The 20902-nt window shown below is 45.5% G+C and overlaps 2 protein-coding genes across 7 annotated transcripts in view; both read left to right on the top strand.

Moving 5' to 3' along the window:
• Window positions 1-9551, top strand: part of ttbk1a (tau tubulin kinase 1a) — a 40655-nt gene extending 31104 nt beyond the window's left edge. For all 4 annotated transcript variants that reach the window (XM_035636384.2, XM_035636383.2, XM_035636385.2 and 1 more), the window contains 2 exons: window positions 6630-8089; window positions 8186-9551. In XM_035636384.2, the coding sequence (XP_035492277.1) occupies window positions 6630-8089; window positions 8186-8597 (1872 nt within the window). In that variant the 3' untranslated portion in view covers window positions 8598-9551. The remainder of the gene's footprint in view (window positions 1-6629; window positions 8090-8185) is intronic.
• Window positions 9552-10734: 1183 nt separating this feature from the next.
• Window positions 10735-20665, top strand: pex6 (peroxisomal biogenesis factor 6). 3 transcript variants are annotated; one of them, XM_035636388.2, is made up of 18 exons: window positions 10735-11297; window positions 12802-13434; window positions 13533-13699; window positions 13793-13876; window positions 14114-14237; window positions 14359-14474; window positions 14686-14791; window positions 15231-15436; window positions 16506-16692; window positions 16800-16876; window positions 17291-17408; window positions 17496-17701; window positions 17804-17865; window positions 18132-18240; window positions 18358-18474; window positions 19051-19128; window positions 19379-19518; window positions 19990-20665. In XM_035636388.2, the coding sequence occupies exons 1-18, from the start codon at window positions 10776-10778 to the stop codon at window positions 20124-20126; spliced, it is 3189 nt and encodes a 1062-aa protein (XP_035492281.2). In that variant the 5' UTR covers window positions 10735-10775; the 3' UTR covers window positions 20127-20665. The 3 variants fall into 3 exon arrangements, with proteins under 3 accessions (XP_035492281.2, XP_035492282.2, XP_035492280.2); XM_035636389.2 differs by having other exon boundaries at window positions 12799-13434; window positions 14689-14791; XM_035636387.2 differs by having other exon boundaries at window positions 12799-13434.
• Window positions 20666-20902: the final 237 nt, after the last annotated feature.

Raw genomic sequence — 20902 nt, 5'->3', positions numbered from 1 at the left:
AGCGATCGGTCGAGGAATGCAGGTCGTCCCGAGGCGATCAACCCCCGCCCCCCCCCCTGTTCATCCCTTCCACTGAGCAATACACCGACGCCGCTTCACCAACACCCAACGTCCTGTTTCATTAAATGTTGTGTGTGAAGAGAGAAAGTGTGAGTTTTCTCTGTGGGAACGTTTCTCACCAATCAATCGATCCGATCGCAGCCTCTCAACTGTTTCTGCGCCGTGTCTCCGTACGGAAGCTTGACAGTGCAAATGTTTGCCACGCGAAAAAATAACAAAACCACAAAAACAGGAAAATAAAAGACGCAGCAAAACGCTTTCAAAAATCAAATTACAGAATAACATTTCTTGGAACTTCAAAATATTCACAACTCAAAAATTTGACTTCAACTAATTAAAGAAAAATCACAACCTCATTTTATAAATGTTAGAAAAGTAAATAAAATAAAAAAATAGACAGAAATATTAACTATACTACATTCAACCCGAGGAAATCAAAACAGCAAAAATGAAGCATCTTCGTCAACGTCTGACAACATTTTTGCTAACTCTGTAGTAAAATTGTATTTATTTATTTATTCATTAACTTTTTTGCATATGGCCAGTGATTTAGCGCACGCAGAACTGTCTTTGCAGTCATATCTCATGCCGAGTCTGTTTGGTGAATGAATGAATTGAAATGGAGGCGGGGCTCTACGTTTGGGGGGGGGGGGGGGGGGCAAATCATTCAGTATTATTGGCTGTTGTTGTTGGTAAAGAATAGTTACACAAATGTTTTCTTTTAAGCTTGTCATTGGATTGTTGCATCTCTTGTTTGTGCATCTGTGGCTATTCCAAATTATTTCATCTGGAGATAAAAAAATTAATTATCTTTAGACGATAGTTGTTGGTCGGTCCAGACGGAAATATCTCATTAAATCTGATTCAGATGTTCATGGTGCTCAGAGGACGAATCCTTAATAACTTGTCATACCCTCTGGCTTGTCATCTAGCACCATCATCAGGTCAATATTTGATTTGATTTGGTTTTCTGACCAGATACCTGCAGAACGTTTGTGTTTACTGCTAATTAGCCCATGTTGCTATGCTAACATTGTAAACACTATACCCTCAGCCTTGTTACAATGCTGACATTAGCATTTAGTTTATTGCTTTGCTGTTTCCACGTGTGGCTGTAGACTCCTAATCTTGTTTCTGACCTTTTTAAGCCTGTTATCCTGAATCAGGATTTATTGATCAGGTAATCAGAATCAGTTTAGCATTGATCTAGAGTTAATGTGTTTATCATGGTAACGGGGGCCTGTACTTCCTGTTCGTCCGAGCCCCTTTGAGTTAATTGTTTTACCCTGGAGACAGAAAAGGGAAAGCGACACATCACGCGACTGTATCGAGGCACTTTGTCGTCTTGGCCATGATGAAATAATCATGATCTTTCAGAAACCACAGCCAGCGGAAGCTACGGTGGGTTGTCGTGGAGATTTACAGACTTTACCATCATTGTTCCTACGTTTGGCTCGTTCATGTTTGAGTTGAATCCAGGTTCTTCTGGAGGACAAGGTCGGTCCTGATCCATTTATTGTGAATTAAAAATCAATGAGATGAGTTTTTAATGGTCGGAGCTTCTTGCCGTCATGGTTCATCAGATTGGAGGTTTCTGATGTCTCGTCAGACGGTAACCTAACCGAGTTGCTTGGATGAGGCTTCTTGGGGAGTAGTTTCATCTTGAGTGTGTCAAGATAAACACTGAGCATCGTTGACTATTTGAATCCATTTGGCTGCGTTTTGTTCTGTTTCTGACGTCATGTTTTATTTACATCGCGCTTCTTCTTCCATCACTTTTACTGCTGCACTTTATACCTGAGTTCAACCCGAGAGGATTTATCTATGAATGCAAAACACAGATGCAATAAGTGAAATGAGGGATGTTCTAACAAAAAAAAATACTTTTTTAAAATGGACAGTCTGGTTGTTTACATGTTTGTTTGTTTTCTTTAACATTTTTAAATCATATCAGTTTTTAGATTTTATTTCGTCCCGGCTTGACCGACACAGGAACCAATGGCTGCCTGAAAGGAAGCAAATCAATCTGATTTAGAAAATGATGCGTAGGAGAGAAATAATTCTTGCGATTAATTAAAATAAAAAAGCACCTCTATAATCTCACTATGACTGCGGTGCAGCAGAGTGAGGGATTTCACAGAGCTAGTCACCACTTTCTCCATTTCACAAACAACGAGACAGAATAACCGTACAAGCACGTATGAGTTGTGTTGCCAAGGGCATATGCGTAGTCAATGTAGCCAGAGTCTGTTTCATTGTTGCGTTGACCTTGTGTTGTTTGGTTTTAGTTAAAGTGTGTTTCCGGGTCTGGACATGTTTAAAATACAAGTATCCTGCTAGATATGGTGCTTAAACGAAGAATCAGGAGTAAACCTGATGGGATCAGCAATTATTTGATGTTCGGATGAAGTATCAGGGACGGAGCGCGTAAGACACCGATTTCATTGTCACAGGCATCAGCATGTTGAGGGACATCCTTATTGTCGTATCCAAAAACAAGAGTAAGGAACGAGTCCTGAAGTGGGAGATTGCGTCACCTCGTTGGGCGTTTCAGTTCCCCCTTGACGTAAAAAAAGAAAGTTACCTCCACGAGTACTCATAAGGAAAAATCCTAGAAAAACAACATTAATAGTTTATCTTATATATATGATGTCTAGCTGTAGTCTCATGAAGAAGTCCATGCGGCTCTTCGAAGCCTCTGGATCTCGAAGGTCCCACTCTCAATGGCTGTTGTCGCTGTCTGGGTAGCGCAATGCAACTTTGAATGACTTTGATTTATTCGTCAATAAAAATGAAAAGAATAGCCATCAAAACTAATAGCAGCGAGTGACATCAAACTAAATTAAATTGGTATGTTTGAGATGTCACCCTTCGAAGGTTCGTCCTTTAAAACAAGACAGAAATCCGAGCTGGTCCCGTCCTGAGACACGTAGGTTTCCAGCAGAAACGTTTATTCCATGTAACTTTAAGAACATTGAGCCATTGAGTGTAGTTGAGTAGTTGAGTGTTGAGTTGTTTCATGTTTTAAAGCTGCTAACATCAAACCAAAGCAGCCGTTTGTGAGTCCAAGCTGCGTCTCCTCGACACGTCCAACAACGTTTTTTTTCCAAAATCTCGCCAGATTAGACTAGCTAGGTCGGTCATTTGGTGCACAGAAGCCAATCTGTTGCTTTCAAAATAAGTTAAGGGCTAAATTAACTTAATATGCGCCACATGCTGTTTCATTAAGCTTCCTACGCCTGAGGTGTTAGCATTAGGTCAGCTTGCGCAGGTGCTGTCTGAACGTGCTGAGGCTCATTTCAGCTCCAGTTTGTTTTCATGCTGCTTCATGCTAACTTCAGGACGTCCTGCCCGTTTTATATTTAGCATATTGTTAGAGAACAACCACTTAGAGAATGTATGAAGCTGCTAACTCTGATATTTATTTTGCACGCTTGCAAAATGATTTCACCTGATTGTCACTGATATATGTTTTGTCCTGTGTCGCCATGAAGGCAGTGCCACATTCAGTTAAATACTGGAGAAGGAAACACACGCTGAGTTTAAATGAAAAATAAAAAAACTATCTGCAGCATTAATGAAGTGTGCCGTACCAACAGACTGTTTACCGACTGTCGACACTCTTTGCATGAGATCTACTGTTAGTACGACACGCACCTCTGACTGTAAAATGACTAAACACAGCACTGTACTGTAATTACGACAAAGACAGTGAATATACACCTGACTGAAAAACGTCTGTGATTTTTTCTGTAAATAATTCACACTGCTACAAAAGAGGATACTCACGGATCAGAGCTGTCGAGTCTACAGGTGGCTTTAAAAAGACAACAAGCAGCAAGAGCCTTTTTTTTAATTATTAGTCTTGATGGACACAGAATCCATTCTTGTTCTTATTCTGCTGATGTGAATTTTTACATCAGCGGAGGAGGTCACGATGCTAAAAAATGATCATGTTTTCGAGGAGCTGTGTGGGACGAAAAATCTGGAAGGATCGGATGGATTTTTAAACGACTTATGTTTTGCAATTTTTGCTGTTTTGGACATAATCTGTCATATCACAGCAGCTTTGTTGCACAGGCGCCAACAAGGCCGATGTGAACATTGGTGAAAGATTTCACTCGCACTGTCCACTGTGAATATTCAGCATATTTGTGCTGGATTTGAGCAGGTTTGCTGGTCCAACCCCATGGTTTATAGGAATTATGGACAAAAAACAAAAATAAGACCCATAGAGGTTCATACCTTTACGTGTACTGAGCGAGTTTCAAATACGAGGCTGGCAGCACACTCCAAACAGAATGTGCTCTCAGATCTCAGAGGCTTCTTATTGGCTCCTGGTGATGTGAGCATGTTTGTATAGTGACTCCAGTATTTATTTCATGAAATTAAAAAAAATTAGCATATTGCCCATACGGAACTTGCTAACCGGTAGAAAATATTTAGGTGAACTCAATCAAAAGTTCCGGAGTCTCTTTGACTCTGTAAGTTACATCCTTTACTGGATGTGAGGAAACATGTTGACGAGTGTTGTGCTCGTCTAACTGCTGCCACGTCACATTGTTCAAACTGAGAAATATACTGCTTGTGTTCATTGGATTTAAGCACAGCGATATTAAACCTTCAATTGTAACTTGTAAGTGATTTACAGAGAACCTCAAAAAAATGTGTTCGGCACCGTTCATCAGAAATTGTACGAATGCAGTATTTTGTGGTCAAACCAGAATTTAGTCTGCTTTTATTAGCCCCTGGAAATTCGACATTTTAAAGGTTTTTTTATTAACAGGAAAAATATGTTTCCATCTCGTCTAAAATACTGTGAATTTGAAGCCTTTTTGTCTTTAGGTTTCCATTTCCTCCACAGTCAGTGAGTGCGGATTTACAAGAAACTGTTCAAAATGTTTCCTCAAACAGTTATACCTCATGAACAACACAGTAGAATTATACGAATATAGCAAACAAACGTTATGCTCCTCCCCCTACATATATTTAATTGCATATTTGATACGTTAGTGCTGAACTTTATGAAATAACAGGGTGATATTGTACAGATAAGCTACAGACTGTCTTTACAGTTGAACACTTGTGTCCGTGTTAGCTTTGTTTCAGACGGTACGCAACATTCACTAGTTTATTAATGAGTCAAAACTGTCATATAAACCACTTGTGTCACTAATAACTGATCCTCAAAGGAACATTAAGACATTGTGGGAGATTGTTTTTAGTTGCTTTCCCTCTGAGAAGATGGGATCAGTTTAATTTGGGATCCAGTTCAGAGATAACGTAAATTTTAGCTTAGCCTAGCACAAACACTGGAACCAAGGGGGAAAACGGTAGCTCTCCTTGTACCTTTATTATTATTAAAACAGATGGTTTAGTTGATTCATCCATTTGTTTTTCCACCTGTTGTGTTGTATAGTATGTAATAACATGTGAATCTGACAGCTTTTGAGTTGTTGGGAGGGGGACTTTGTCTTAATGTTTAATTTAGCAAAGCTAGCGTCCGCTGAGATAGGTTGAACTTATTTTTTTTCTTGGCACAAGAGTAGTGTCCATCTATCAATATCAGTCTTCTCTTTCTACATCTGTTCACAAAACAATATACAAACTTTGGAACAAGTTTATTTGTTTTCTCTTTGACAGAGCCAGGTTTCCCCCTAGCTCCCAGCTCGCGTTAAGCTAGGCTAAACGCATCTTGGACCGATGTCTAACACTTTCCCATCTGACTCTGGACGACAAAAAAAATGAATATCTCAAAAAATGTCTGAACGTTCCTTCATAGCTTTTGCAACAGAAGCAGGGCGTCTGTAGTCGAGGTAGCTGAAGAGATCACAGTGTTAGTTCAGTGTGATGATCCGTGAGTGTCTTTCACGTGTAAAATACATGTAAGCGTTTTTTTTCTATCACTATATGATTGTACAGTGCTGCTTGTATAATTTATAGCATGTATTTTAAACTTTTTGTAAATCCAAATGATAACTGTGTACATATATACAGAAATGTAGAAAGTGACTAGCTTTGCAGTTAATCTCTAATAGCATGATCTTTAGCGGGGTTTAGTATGTACAGGCTCAATGTTAAATATTTATGAAGGGAAATACTTGAAATTCACCTGATATCAGACTGCGTGCTGTCTAAGGATAAACTCTGCAATGCATTTTTTTGTGCCTTTTATATCAATGTATGTAATCTAGACAATCTTGAAAAGCTTGTGTACAACCAAAATGACATTAAAATGGTTTTGGGGGAAAATGCATCAATTCCTGATGTCTTACTTGCTGGGAGAGGGGCCGAATTAACAGCATCAACACACGTTTTTCCTTTTTTGGTCAAAACAACACAATAACCACAGTTTAACTTTTATTGCTTTCAGACATATTCCTGGTTTGTTTTTTACAATGTCAGCAGGGCTCATATGGTTTGATTGGTCATCCGTGTTAATGAGTGCTGCATTGTGATTTAACCCCTTACATGATGTTCTGTCCAATGTATCTGTTCAGTCTGTTCAATGCTGTCTTGTTCAGAGTCATTTTTAGTGGCAATTAAAAGTGTTGTTGAATTGTTTCCAGGTGGTGTCACCCACAGAGCAGAGCATCCCGTCGCTGCCCTCCCCAGACTACCGGACGAAGGGCCAGAGTGACGAAAAGGAGCATTTCCACATCCTTCCTCAGCTCCAGGCCAAGAGGGCGGACTTCCTCACTGTAATGCTGACCGGTACCTTGCCTCAGCGCAGGAGCTTTGCCACACCAGATGAAGAAGTTCCAGAACGTCTAGGGCCAAAGGATGACGATGTCACAAAAAGTGATTCCAATAGCGAGGCTAGTCAGAAAAGCACTGAACGCAGTCAGGACGCTGCGCCTTCCACACTCATGGCTGAGGACCAGAGGGCCCAGCGAGACCATGCCTCGGCTGCTGATGCAGACCCTGACTTGGAGGATGCATCCAAAACCCTTGTCCTCTTCTCTCCTGGAGACACTCGCAAGTCTCCCTCTGGTGGTGATCATGTGCTAGAGGGTGAGTTGGCCACTCCATCTGCCCTTAGTTTCCGTAATGACCGCCTACTGGTCGGGGAGACAATTCAGCCTGAACATTCTGAGACTGGCGGCCGTTTGTCCCCTGCTCTAAGGTCAGACCTGCGACCTTCCACTCCCATCGCGCCTGCATCCCCGCCCTTCACCAAAGTTGAGCGCACTTTTGTTCATATTGCAGAGACATCCCACCTCAATGTAATGTCTTCCAATGGTCACTCTGCCAAGGAGAGTGACCGGGAAGTTTTAGCCATCATGAAGGATTTGGCTGTAGAGGATGACACCCGTGAGCATGGGGGAGCATCAGTGACAGAAGAGTCTCCAAAGGTGCCAGACCAAACTGAACCAGTTGACAAACACTCTAAAACTGAGAGTGGTCTGTCCCCTGTCCCGGCACAGTCATTGGAGCCTGTCCCAGAAGCAATGTCACCAGTTCATGACTATGAAGATCTGCCACAGGAACCTAAGAAACTGCCGTCATCCAGTGAAGAAGCTCCCAAGCTTCAGACAACTGTATCAGAACTACCGGCTGCCATAATGCCCAGAATCCGAAGCCGAATCCCAGTACTGATTTCTGAAGAGGACTCGGGCTCAGAGAAGTCCTCATCACTCTCAGCTCGCGCTCGGCTTCAGCAACGGGCCCGGCAGCTGGACTTGGCCCGTATATTGGTCCAGAAGCAACAGGGTCGCTGGATAAGGAGGAGGATGCTGTCTGGGACATCATCGTCTCTGTCCTCTGGGGATGATGAGCGTCGCAGGGCCTCTGAAACTCTGTCCACAACAGGCTCAGAGGAGGACACACATACCTTGGATGAGTCCAGGAGGAGCTCCCGTCTCAAACCAACTGATGAGCAAGGTTCCAAGGAGTGTAGGAGCAGGATCCCCAGACCTGTCACCCCCATAAAGAGACCTTCAGGGGGGCTTGCTGCTGCTGCTCTTCCTTCTCCTCTTTCCTTGCCAGACTCCAGCGCTACCAAAGGAGCACCATCCTTCGCTAACGGGTATGATTCTGTTTCTCCCTTTAAGTGTATTCAAAAAATATACATTTTGAGGCAGTTTGATTAAATATAACACTTTCGATGTACTCTTGTCTACAGGAATCAGAAAATTGGACTTGGCACTCTCAGCACCCAACGGAAATCCAAACCTGTCTCACCCAGGTCTTCCTCCTCATGTAACCGTTCCACTGCTGTTCCTGGCCCGTCCGGCAGCCCTCGAATGCCCTTGCGAGTCCTATTTGGTACCCGACGCAGCCTTAGCTCCACTCACTGCAGGACTGACAGCCCCTCTCCTCAGAGAGTATGTCCGTCCAGGCAGCCACTCTCAGTTCGAGCCCCAACTGTCCCCATGCTACCGCCCAGGACTACAACAACCATGCGGCGCAGCGCATCGCAGGAAGCCACTTCCCAGTCCTCCTCTGGCACCGTGCCCACCAGGACCAGGCCAAAATCGGCTGCTACGACAAAGGGGAAACCAATTACCAGGGAGAAGGCAGTGCCCGCTAGATAATACAAAGAGACTCATCACTGAGACATGTTTGTGTTTAATCAGTCTTCGGACAAGCTACGCCTCAAAGCTTCTCACTTGTTTCCATATTAGACTGTGCTGTTACAATGACCTCCTTTAACTCATTTAATGTGTTCGGACCTCTTTCTTTCTTTTCAAGGACAGCTAACTGAACTTTCTTCATGGGCTTCCAGTAATCTTGACTGACTGTCGTACAGGAGCGTTGCTGCCATGGTGCTATGGATATGTCCCCGGCAAATCCCTGATCTAACTCATCTTACACAGTGCTCCCAGCTTGTCCGCAGCTTTACTTCTCTTCTACTGACAGTACCCTGCTTGGTTCACATTGCATGGTGAAGTATATCACAAATACATTGAATCTGTAGACGGAGAACAACATGTACAACAATCTGTACCTTTAAATTATTTGATATAGTTCTCCCCTTCCTATTGGCCAAAAAAAAGAAGATCAAATTGGACTGGTTTGAATGCCTATGTTAATATGGTAAGAGATTCCTAACTATATCCTGTACTCATTATAGTCTTGGATAAAGAGAAGAGTTGGATGTGAACACAAAATAAATTGCTCGGCTGCTAGCCTCGTCCTCATGGTGTGACAATGGGCATGCTTTAATCAATCTATTTTCTGGGTGTTTTTATTTTGTTTATGCTCTGAATTGTACAGTATATAATAGAATCATTTCCCATAAAGACATCTTTATTTTTTATCTTGCCAAGCAAAGTGTAAATTATTTCAAGTCTTTAACCTTCTGTTCCAATGTGTTGGCACTATGCCCGTTTTTTTTACGCATGAGAAAAACAGGGTTTACCATGCGAGGACGTTGTACCTGCTTGGATTCTGCAGTACGAAGGTCTGTTGGTTGTTGGAGCCCACGTTGTGTTTGTAAAGGGGTCGATGGGCACTGAACTGTGAAGTAAAGTCTTAATCATGTGAAAGGACGTCTTGTCGTTATTTTCTCACGTGTTTCCATTAAACTCAAGGACCTGATCTGATCCGGCTCCGTGAGGCCGAGGGTCCAGATCAGGTCAATCTTGACTAACCACAGGTCTCAGGTCTGTATAAGACACAAACACCAGAACAACACATGATGAATTTTTAATCAACACTCAACAAAGAGCACCGGTGGAATGTAGCTAAATATTGTTTGTACAATTCTAAGGTTCTGGAAATGTAGAATCTTAAATGTAGTTTATTTCTTTAGTTCAAAGCTAATAATATAACAAGATGCTTTTTACACTGTTCATGTCAGGGTGTTATGTAGATGGACACAGATCATTACCACATCAGTAAACTGAGAACACTGCTACTACAGGAGCAGCATTAACACCATGAGACAACACTGCATTCTGCGGTGAGCAAGTGAAGGACACAGGACGCTGGAAATCACTGCTGATTGAAGGGCACCTTGTTACGGCAAGGTGCAATATAAATAAAGGTTATTTATATTATTGTTATTGTTGTTAGAGCCCAGCTGATTGGTCACAACATTATTCAAAACATGAACACTGGACAATTGCTTTGACGGTCTTTTTGAAATGATTTGAGAAAATGATTTATTGAATATTATTATTGTTATGGTTGAATGCACTTATTGTAATTCGCTTTGGACAAAAGCGTCTCATGAATGAAATATATTCATATTATGTAATATAGCCTCCTGGGAACCAAGGAATTTAGAGTTTAGAGTAGAATTTACATTCGTAAAAAAGGCTATTTTTTAAAAATCTAAATAATTTAACTGCCTTCAGAACTAAATATATCATTCCTAACATGTTAATGAACAAGAACAAATGTGATTATCATAGTAACGAAAAACAATAGATAAACCATATTTGACTTACATCTCTTTACCAAAAATGTGTGAACTGCTATGTCGTCCATTTTGGATGAAAGGAAAGAGGAAGCAACCAGAATCCCAGAGTATCACAAGACACGTCACTGGAAAGCCCAGGAAGTCCTCTTCGAGATGCAACAGGGATCGATAGAGTCGCTCAAAAGGGGTTAGAGGAGACGCATGTGTAGAGGACAAGGGACTGGCCTGGGTCTCAGGCGGACATGAAGTCGTTTGTTGTAGTTGCCGTGGTCCGCCGCTAGGGGGCAGCGACGAGGCGCTGGAGACGTGACGCAGCGGCAGCAGGGGGCGGTGACGCAGGTCCAAGATGGCGGTGCAGGTGGAGCTGTGCTGTGTGGACAGTTTCCCCGCTCACCTGAGTCCTCTGGACGCGCTGATGCTCCAGTCTCACCTGGATGTCGTCTTCCAGCGCGACACGGACCCGCCCACCGTCCTCTTCACCCCGCAGCGGCCGCAGGGACGCGGGCGGGCCGACGTGTTGCTGCGCGTCCACCCGACCGCCGACGAGGAGACCGCGGGCTGCGGAGAGAGACTCGTCGACAGCGAGTCGCGGAGCCGCGTGCGGCTGCTCGTCAGCCGCGTCTTCCTGCGGCACCACGGGCTCCCGCGGCTCGGAGGCGCCGGCACCGTCCGGCCTCTGGAGCCGGTCCCCCTGGACACGGTGGTGCTGGGAGCCCGCAGCAGGCAGAGCCTCCGCTGGGCCGGAGCGGGGCAGTTCACCGGCGCGCTGCTGGAGCTCTGCGGCCCGGGACAGTGGCTGCTGGCCCGGCAGGGAGACCCGCTGTTGCTGCCCCCCCGACACCCGCCGCTGGAAGAGGAGCCGGGACAGGTGAGAGACACACCCGGGACATGTGACAGGGACACCGGGGACAGGTGAGAGACACCTGAGACCCGGGACAGGTGAGAGAGACACCGGGGACAGGTGAGAGACCCGGCACAGGTGAGAGACACCTGAGACCCGGGACAGGTGAGAGAGACGGGACAGGTGAGAGACACCTGAGACCCGGGACAGGTGAGAGAGACACCGGGGACAGGTGAGAGACCCGGCACAGGTGAGAGACACCTGAGACCCGGGACAGGTGAGAGAGACGGGACAGGTGAGAGACACCTGAGACCCGGGACAGGTGAGAGAGACACCGGGGACAGGTGAGAGACCCGGCACAGGTGAGAGACACCTGAGACCCGGGACAGGTGAGAGAGACGGGACAGGTGAGAGACACCTGAGACCCGGGACAGGTGAGAGACACGGGACACCTGAGACCCGGGACAGGTGAGAGACACGGGACACCTGAGAGCCGGGACAGGTGAGACCCGGGAGCGGGTGACGTAACATGCAAACACTAACATGTCCGGATCTGAGGCGAAAAAAAACAAAAACATAACAGAATAACTTCAACTATAAAATAATTTTGACTCAGATCTTTTATTAAAATGAATAATTTCCACAGTGTAGAAATAGGCTGTTACAAAGTCAGAAGGAAAGTATCATAGACCCGCCCCCTCTGATAACAACCTCTAATGCGTCTGAGTTGATTATATTGTGTAATATGAATCTGAATAAAGTAACGAGTAACGACAAGTTTAAAACTGAAGTAAATGCGGTGCAGTAAAAAGTGACACATTGTGATATTTTGTGGAACAAGTATATATTAGCTGAAAATGTTAACAAGAAAAAGTCAAGTACAAGTACCTCAACATTATTATAATGCACTGGAAAGTACATGAGAAAATAATTTTTCATAAATTTGCTTTTGGTTGTGAAAACGTGGACATTTTTTATTATGTTTTTTTAGACTTCACGTTGGATGCTTTTATCTCTACATTCATTCATTTTAGATTTATTTTTTTAAAACCAGACCCCAGTCATAAAACTGATCTAGAACATTATTCAATAACGACAGACATTAAAGTTTTAATTAAAGTTTTAATAATAGTTTTATTCATTTATGACTCCTTTTGTTTATTTATTAATTGTGAAGGATTTTAGCAGCTCTGCACAAAAGAACTGTTATGAATTGTTTTGTAGTTTTAGACGTTTGTTTTTGTGAAGAATTCTGCCAAGCTAACGGCGAACGAACAAAACATGCTAACGTATAGAATAAGATCAGTGTTTAAACAGTTGGGTGTTTTCACTTAAGTTTTCTGTTATTGATCAATCTACTGATTATTTTCCGGGTGAATGGTTTGTTCTGTGTAATTTCAGCAAAGTTTAAAAACCTTTCTCATCTCTTTACAATCTTGGAAATGAAACCAGGGTTAAAATATTCAGGTTGCCTTCGTCCAAATGTCGTTTTCTCTTCTTGACGTGTGGTTGTTGTTGTGTATCTCAGCAGCAGCTCTGGGACCTGTCGGTGTTGTCCTGCAGTCCGGTGACGCAGGGGCGGATCACAGCCGACACCTCTCTGGTCCTGATTGACTGCTGGGACCCGGTGGCCCCCCCGGCCCCCCCTCCTCCGCCCGGCAGGCCGCTCAGTCTGAGCGTGTCTGACTTCGCTCACTACGCCGACGGCCTCGCAGGGGGGCGGTCTCTTCTCGACAGCAGGAAGCTGCTGGGCTCGGGGTTCTCCGGCATCCTGCGCGCGCTGGAGTGCAGGGTGGACGTGCGGGTGGTGGACGCCCGGCGATGGGTCGGCGTGGGAGGCCGGCAGGGGGCGGCGGCGGTGGACGTGGACGGCTGCGTGTTTGTGAGCAAACAGCTGCTGCTCAGACTGGGGCTGTTCAACCACGAGTGGGTGAAGATGTCCCGGGTGGGCGCAGCCTCCAGACCTCAGACGGGTCAGTCGGGTCAGTCGGACGTCAGGGGCGGCGTCGGCAGGGAGCGGCTGGTCTCTGTGGTGGTGGTGGATTTGACACCGAGTCCAGAGCTACAGAACCACGAGGAAGTCGGTTTCATATCGGCGACTCTGTGGTTCAACTTGACTGAAGGGGAAGTGGTTCCTGTGAACTGCTGCACACTGAGGATGAAGGTAATCAATCAATCACTCGATCGATCAGCTGATGTTTTCTGTAGATTGTTGTTGCTTCGGAAGTTATAAAATCTCCCCGTGGCCTCGTGTCGTCTCAGAGGTGGAGTCCGTCTCCGCCGCAGTCCGCCGGACGCTCTGACAGCTCCTGTCGCTCGGCTTCTCCTCCGCTGGCCGGCGAGCTTCACATCCAGCCGGTGGCGTCTCCGCTGTACGACGGCCTCGGCCACTTCGACGCGCTGCTCTCGGAACACTTCAGCACTCCCAGGTCCGACGTGATGACACGTTCATATCTCCAATATTCAGCCGGGAAATGTTAAGAATGTGAAGAACTGTGAACGGAGCCTCTCTCTCTCTTCAGACTGGTGTCGCAGGGAGACATTTTATCAGTTCCCACTGAAAATCATCCAGATCTGCTACAGAACAACTCCGAGGGCATCCACAGGTACAGTAACACAGCCACTGGTACAGTAACATCCAAAGGTACAGTAACACACCCACTGGTACAGTAACATCCAAAGGTACAGTAACACCCACAGTTACAGTAACATCCACAGGTACAGTAACACACCCACTGGTACAGTAACATCCACTGGTACAGTCACATCCCCAGGTAGAGTCACACCGACAGGTACAGTAACTAATCAGTAATGAGTCTGTGTGACCTCTTAACCCCTGACAGGAGTCCAGTGCTGTTCTTCAGAGTGCAGAAGGTTTGTCCGTCTGCAGAGAGAGAAGAAGAAGAGGAAGAGGACGGTGGAGCCGGAGCTCACCTGGCCGACAGACTTCACACCTCGCTCTACATGGTGAGTCCACAGCTGACGTGTTTATATGGTGACAGTGATTTCGTTGTGAAGAGTCGTGCGGCTCGAGTATCGGTGTGTGTCGGTCGGTCTGTGGCTCTGATGTCCCGACTCGTCTCCTCAGGGAGCGTCCACCAACAGCCCCGTCCCGTGCTGCTCGCTGGACGGAGCGTCTCCTCCGGGCCTCGACAAGACCGTGGACCTGCTCAGCAGCATCATCCTGCCCCACCTGCAGCACAGGTAACGAGACAAAGACACGAGTCTGACGAGACAGAGAGAGAGAGGCATGATGGGACATTGTTTGATGGTGTGTGTGTGTGTGTGTGTGTCTGTCTGCCTGTCTGTCTGTCTGTCTGTCTGTCTGTCTGTGTGTCTGTGTGTGTGTGTGTGTGTGTGTGTGTGTGTGTGTGTGTGTGTGTGTGTGTGTGTGTGTGTGTGTGTGTGGTTGCAGCAGCTCCCTGTCGGGTTGCACCGTCCTCCTTCATGGTCCTGCAGGAAGTGGTAAGGTGACGGTGACCGGTGCGGCGAGTCGCAGACTGAACCTCCACCTGCTGAAGGTACGACAGTGGAGAATATGAAAATGTTTTAACTTGTGTCAATACGGTGTTTTTTTTTATTTAAAAAAAAACTAACAATACCCCTCAATTGGTTAAAACATCACGATGGGTATTAGAGGAGGAGCCACGTGTAGCATTTTACAAGCTAAGTTAGCTAAGTCAGAGCTGCTGATCAGGACCAAGGTTTATTAAACAACATGTTATTAGCTTTACAAGTTAGCAAAGGTAGCTAAGTCAGAGTATGTGTCTATATGTCATTAATGTTAATGCGACTCATAAAATACTTATTACATATCATATTCTGATACATCCACTTGTACAATTCCTCGTTATGTTTCCTTCTTGAACACATTTTCCCATCGTCCTCATTTTGTGGGTGAAAAGAAAAAATGACCATACATATTTATTAATTTATCAATTGTTGTTGTCACCTGTGCAGGTGGACTGTGTGAGCGTGTGCGCCGACACCGCTGCAGCTGTGGAGGTGAAGCTGGCGTCGGTGTTTCAGAGGGCCGGCGCCCTGCGGCCCTGCGTCCTGCTGCTCAGGAACCTGCACCTGCTGCTCCGACCCAGAGGGGGCGCGGGCGAGGAGGACGGCCGGGTCCGGGCGGCGCTCTGCCAGCTGCTCGGCAGCGCCCCCACCAGGTCACTGCCTCACACAACAACACGCCGAAAAACATCTGCCAGCTGCTCTGCTCACTTCTCACTCGTGATCCAAGTGAACAGATAACTTCCACTCCGTCACTCTGAGTTTTAGATGAATCTGTTAGAACAGGAACAGGAGCAGCTGATCTCAGAGCTGTGGAGGATCCGATGTTTACTGGAGAGGAACGTGAACATTAAGACCATTAAACTGCTAGATAGATATTTGGTTAAGGTGATCAATCTACTATATTTTACACATTGATCATACTTAAGTCTTAAAGTCCATTTCTCCATGTAGCCGTAAAATTCACTTTTGTCTGTTGGGTGTTTCTATTTTCACCTTATTTTAAAGGGATTTTTTCAGTTTCTGTTATAAGAGAATTCTTAAACATAAGGGGGGTTAAAGGTTATCTTTAACAAAAATTTTAAAATAATCTTTTCCTTGTTTACTTCACGGCCACCATCTTTAATTTTGTCCCTGAGAACCACCATCTATGAATTTCAGTTTGGGAGTAGCAAAATTATTGTTTTGTATTCTTGTCCTGCGTCTGTGTCTCAAACCAGAAAAAAAATATGGTGTTCCGCAGTTTATTGTGGAAGAATTTGTTTGTCCAGATCTGTGATCAGTTCTTATCAAAGTCCTCAAAAGGCCTGAAGGCCTCGCGTTTACTCTCAGGAGCCTGAAGGCCTCGCGTTATCTCTCAGGAGCCTGAAGACCTCGCGTTATCTCTCAGGAGCCTGAAGGCCTCGCGTTAACTCTCAGGAGCCTGAAGGCCTCCCGTTAACTCTCAGGAGCCTGAAGGCCTCGCGTTATCTCTCAGGAGCCTGAAGGCCTCGCGTTAACTCTCAGGAGCCTGAAGGCCTCCCGTTAACTCTCAGGAGCCTGAAGGCCTCGCGTTATCTCTCAGGAGCCTGAAGGCCTCGCGTTATCTCTCAGGAGCCTGAAGGCCTCGCGTTATCTCTCAGGAGCCTGAAGGCCTCGCGTTATCTCTCAGGAGCCTGAAGGCCTCGCGTTTACTCTCAGGAGCCTGGAGGCCTCGCGTTAACGCTCTTGTCTCCCGTGTCTCAGTGTGGCGGTGGTGGCGACGGTCTGCAGACCTCGGGACCTGTCTGCAGGTGTCATGACGGCGTTCGTCCACCAGTTGGCGATGGAGAGTCCCACGGAAGAGCAGCGGCGCTCCATGCTGGCCGGCCTGAGCCGAGACCTTCGCCTGGGCAGAGACGTCAGCCTGGAGAGGCTCGCCAAACTCACGGCGGTACGTCCACGGGGAAAAAACGACAAAGAATCGAACAACAGAGTCTCAGACTCGTCAAACAGCTGCTGGAGAGAATCACGTCGTCAACCGATGTTTCTCGTCCTCAGGGTTTCGTGTTGGGGGATCTGAGAGCTCTGCTGGCGGAGGCGGGTCGCGCTGCCTGTAGGAGGCTGGTCCACAGCAGGTCAGACGCCACATGACGCACCAGATCTCACAGTCCTTCAGTTCAATCACTCACCAGATCTCATTCTCTCATGGAATCAGTCAGTTAACGTGTCTGATTGTTTTCATCTAGATTCATGAATTATTCTCTGTGAAATCAGTTGTTCTTCTTCCGAATCTTCTTCCGTCTCACAATGTTAAAGAAAATGTAACGGATTCTTTCTCGGCCCGTGTTCCATCCTTCTGCCAAGTGTCAAGGAAAAATCAGTTCAGTAGTTTTTGCGTCATCCTGCTGAGAATCAAACCATCGGAACCGAATCAAGAACCAGATCATTTGGAGGAAAAAGGTTTTCCTCTTCCTGGCAGGTCTTACTGACTGAAGACCCAGGGAATTGAAATAAAATTCTTGATGTAAATGATCTGGTTGTTTCTGCAGCGGTGGTCGTCCAGAGGAGGACCTGTGCTCCAGCGGAGTGACCGTCCTGAACCGGGACTTCGCCTCGGCCCTGGAGACGCTGCAGGACGCCCAGTCCAAGGCCGTCGGCGCGCCGAAGGTGACGCAGCGTCTCAGTGTAACGAGCCTCTAAAACTTGATCTCCTCTGTCGTGGGCGTTCACGGGTTCCGTCCTCTGTGTCGACAGATCCCCGACGTGCGGTGGGAGGACGTCGGCGGCCTGCAGCAGGTGAAGAGAGAGATCCTGGACACGGTGCAGCTTCCTCTGCAGCGGCCGGAGCTCCTGTCTCTGGGTCTAAGCCGGACCGGACTGCTGCTGTACGGACCGCCGGGGACGGGGAAGACCCTGCTGGCCAAGGCCGTGGCCACCGAGTGCTCCATGACCTTCCTCAGGTCAGACCTCCCACCACCGAAGGAACTGGCGCCGCCCAGGAATGTAACTCTCTGTCGGATATTGATGGTTGAAAACTTATCTGCTGTTTTCTCTCATTTCAGTGTTAAAGGTCCAGAGCTCATCAACATGTACGTGGGTCAGAGTGAAGAGAACATCAGAGAAGGTTTGTATCACGACTTGACGACGAAATCTGATCCGTCAACTGTAAAGGAGGCGGAGTCATATGTCATGTGATCTGACTAAAGAAAGTTTCAGTTTAAGACTCGTGTTCATTTTCAACAACTCATTCCGACTCTTGAACGTTAAAAAGTTGTTGGAGCTCGTTTTTTCTTTGAGTTTTTTTCCAGAGGTGAATATATTCAAACAGCCCTGATACAGTCACGCTTCAATGAGATGTGAAATATGAAATGTATCTTCCTGTTTTCTCAGTGTTCCACAGAGCGCGTTCAGCAGCGCCCTGCGTCGTGTTCTTCGACGAGCTGGACTCTCTGGCTCCCAGCAGGGGGCGCAGTGGAGACTCTGGAGGGGTGATGGACAGGTGAGTTAAACGTCTGCCTCTATATTACCAGCCACTTGATATTTCCATGTTGATATTTCTTAGTCTAGATGAATGTGTGTGAATAGAATTTGACTGTACAACGTCTTTCCCGCGCAGGGTCGTGTCTCAGCTGTTGGCCGAGCTCGACGCTCTGCACTCGACTGTCGGGGTTTTTGTGATCGGAGCAACAAACCGTCCAGACCTGTTGGACCAATCGCTGCTGAGACCCGGCAGGTCAGAACACACACACACACACACATACACACGAAAGGTGTTGTCATTAAAGCTACAGTGTGTAATATATTCAGAAGAACTTATTCTCAGAAGTTGAATATATTGTCCATAACTGTGTTCATATATGTTAAATATAGTTCCATGAGGTGGACCGACCTCCGTGTGAGTCTCCATGTTTCTAAGGCGTGTTTGAATATGGTTGTTGAACTAAACGCTCCAGAATACTTCGCGTTAACGTTTAATTTTCAGACGCTGACGGAAACAGGAACGGGAATCAGCGGTGCGCCACCATAAAGTGTCCCCTGTCGGTCGCTCAGTTGGTTGCGGTTTGCAACTTTACCACCAGATGTCGCCAGAAAATTACAAAAATGACACACTGGGGCTTAAATATTTGAACTGGGAACGAAAATATTCAGGTGACGTGATGTCGCGAAAGCCAGTCAGCGCTGATATCCTCCCGACGTCAATGACGTTCTGCGTCCGTAGTAGAAACCATAGTAACCGTCCGCTGTCTGGCAGTCGTGGTTTCACTCCAGAAGAAATTCAACAGACTCTTTCTCTTTGTGTCGTCTCCAGGTTCGATAAGCTGGTCTACGTGGGAATCAACGAGGATCGAGTGTCTCAGCTACAAGTCCTCCAAGCCGTCCTCAGAAAGTAGGAACAGCTCCCCCTACAGGAACACAGTGCAAACAGCTCCCCCTACAGGAACACAGTGAAAACAGCTCCCCCTACAGGAACACAGTGCACTTACATGTAGTTCAGTCAAGGTTTTGAAAAAATATCCACGTATTTAAATTACGATGTTTTTGTTTTTTCCCCGGCTTGTGCACACAAGATATTAATATCGTTCAGTATTTTTGTGACAAAAAAACATTGTTAATAATGATTTTAATCTCGACGACAGGTTCCGGTTGGACCCCGCTGTGAACCTGGAGGTGGTGCTGGACAGTTGCCCCGCCCACATGACCGGCGCCGACCTGTACGCGCTCTGTTCAGACGCAATGACGGCCGCCATCAAGAGGAAGATCTCTCTCATCGACGACGGTGAGAAACATCTGAACGATGAAAAAACTTTTTTTTTTCGTTTGGCAGCGAGTTATTAAAACACTGTAGCTCGCGTCATGAAGACAAATCATAATTTAATACTGTCATTATTTTTATTAAATGATTTATATGCCGACGGCACCAGGTGGTGATTTAACTTATTAAAGTAATTATCATGTGACACAAAGGAAAACTCAGAAACAGGAACTTAAACATTTTTTTACATTTCAGCTAGAAAATTTATCAAAATGGTTCAATGTTCTTTCGATCGGCTGGTTATTGCTTCTTCACGTGAATCTCATTGTCGAGAGCTGAATAATCGCTCTAGTCATTTTCAAACAACAAACAAATCAAACATTTCCTGGATGTCGCATCTCAAACGTGTGGAATTGATTCCGATTGTCGCGTGTGAAGGTAAAATTTATATTTTTAAGGTTTCGTACATTGAATGATTCCCTCCCTCTCTCTCAGGTGTGGACTCACAGGACTCTCCCGTCGTCGTCTCTGCTGACGATTTCTCTGCTGCGTTAGAAAACTTCAAGCCGTCAGTTTCAGAACAGGAGCTGCTGCGATACAGAAACATCCAACAGACACTCAGTGTGAAGTAGAAACACGTGACCGACGCCACGAGAGAATCGACCGACGACGACGTTCACTCTCCAGACGTCTCAGGAAGCTGAAGGTGTAATTATCTGATTCAGGATGTGAGTCAGTCCTGGAAAATTGACTTTGTAAATTACTGTGAAGCAATAACATGTAAATGATGTTAATTTATGAAATTGTAAAATATAATGAACAAGCTAATTAATAGATGTGGGATTACAGTTTCAAATTTCTGTCACATCATCTGCTAACGGGTTCAGATCGTTAAACCAATGGTAGGTGAAGTGTGACATGATTTCTGTCTTAACAAGGTTCCTGTGGCTTTTCAGAAAAACAGTGTATGAATATACAATTACAATATTACTATTGTGACATACTGGCTCTACTTTTACCACAATACCACCACTACTGCCACTACAGCCATAACCAGTGTTGAATATACTATATTATATAATTATTACACATTTAATTACATCTGCAAAGATTAGCCAATACATTTAGACAAAGTTAATTGAAAGTTGATTAAATAATTGAATATTTTCAATGAATGTGATAGTTAACTAAAAAACTGCATTTTGAAGTCTTCGTTTGAAAGAAATGTTCATCTGAAGATCATCAGATCTTCTTATACTCTGGGAAGTTACAACAGGCGTTATTATGATTTTATATAGATTCAATAATAATCAGAAAGTTGCTGCCCTCTATTCAATGTTGTTTGTGTATATGACATGTTTTTAAGGGGATGAATGACAAACTTTTGACAATAGTTTTCATCTTTTAA

Source organism: Scophthalmus maximus, chromosome 8 (assembly GCF_022379125.1).
Source record: "Scophthalmus maximus strain ysfricsl-2021 chromosome 8, ASM2237912v1, whole genome shotgun sequence".
NCBI classification, from domain to species: Eukaryota; Metazoa; Chordata; class Actinopteri; order Pleuronectiformes; family Scophthalmidae; genus Scophthalmus; species Scophthalmus maximus.
Note: the sequence above shows the minus strand (reverse complement) of the source record. Positions and strands in the feature narration are given on the sequence as shown.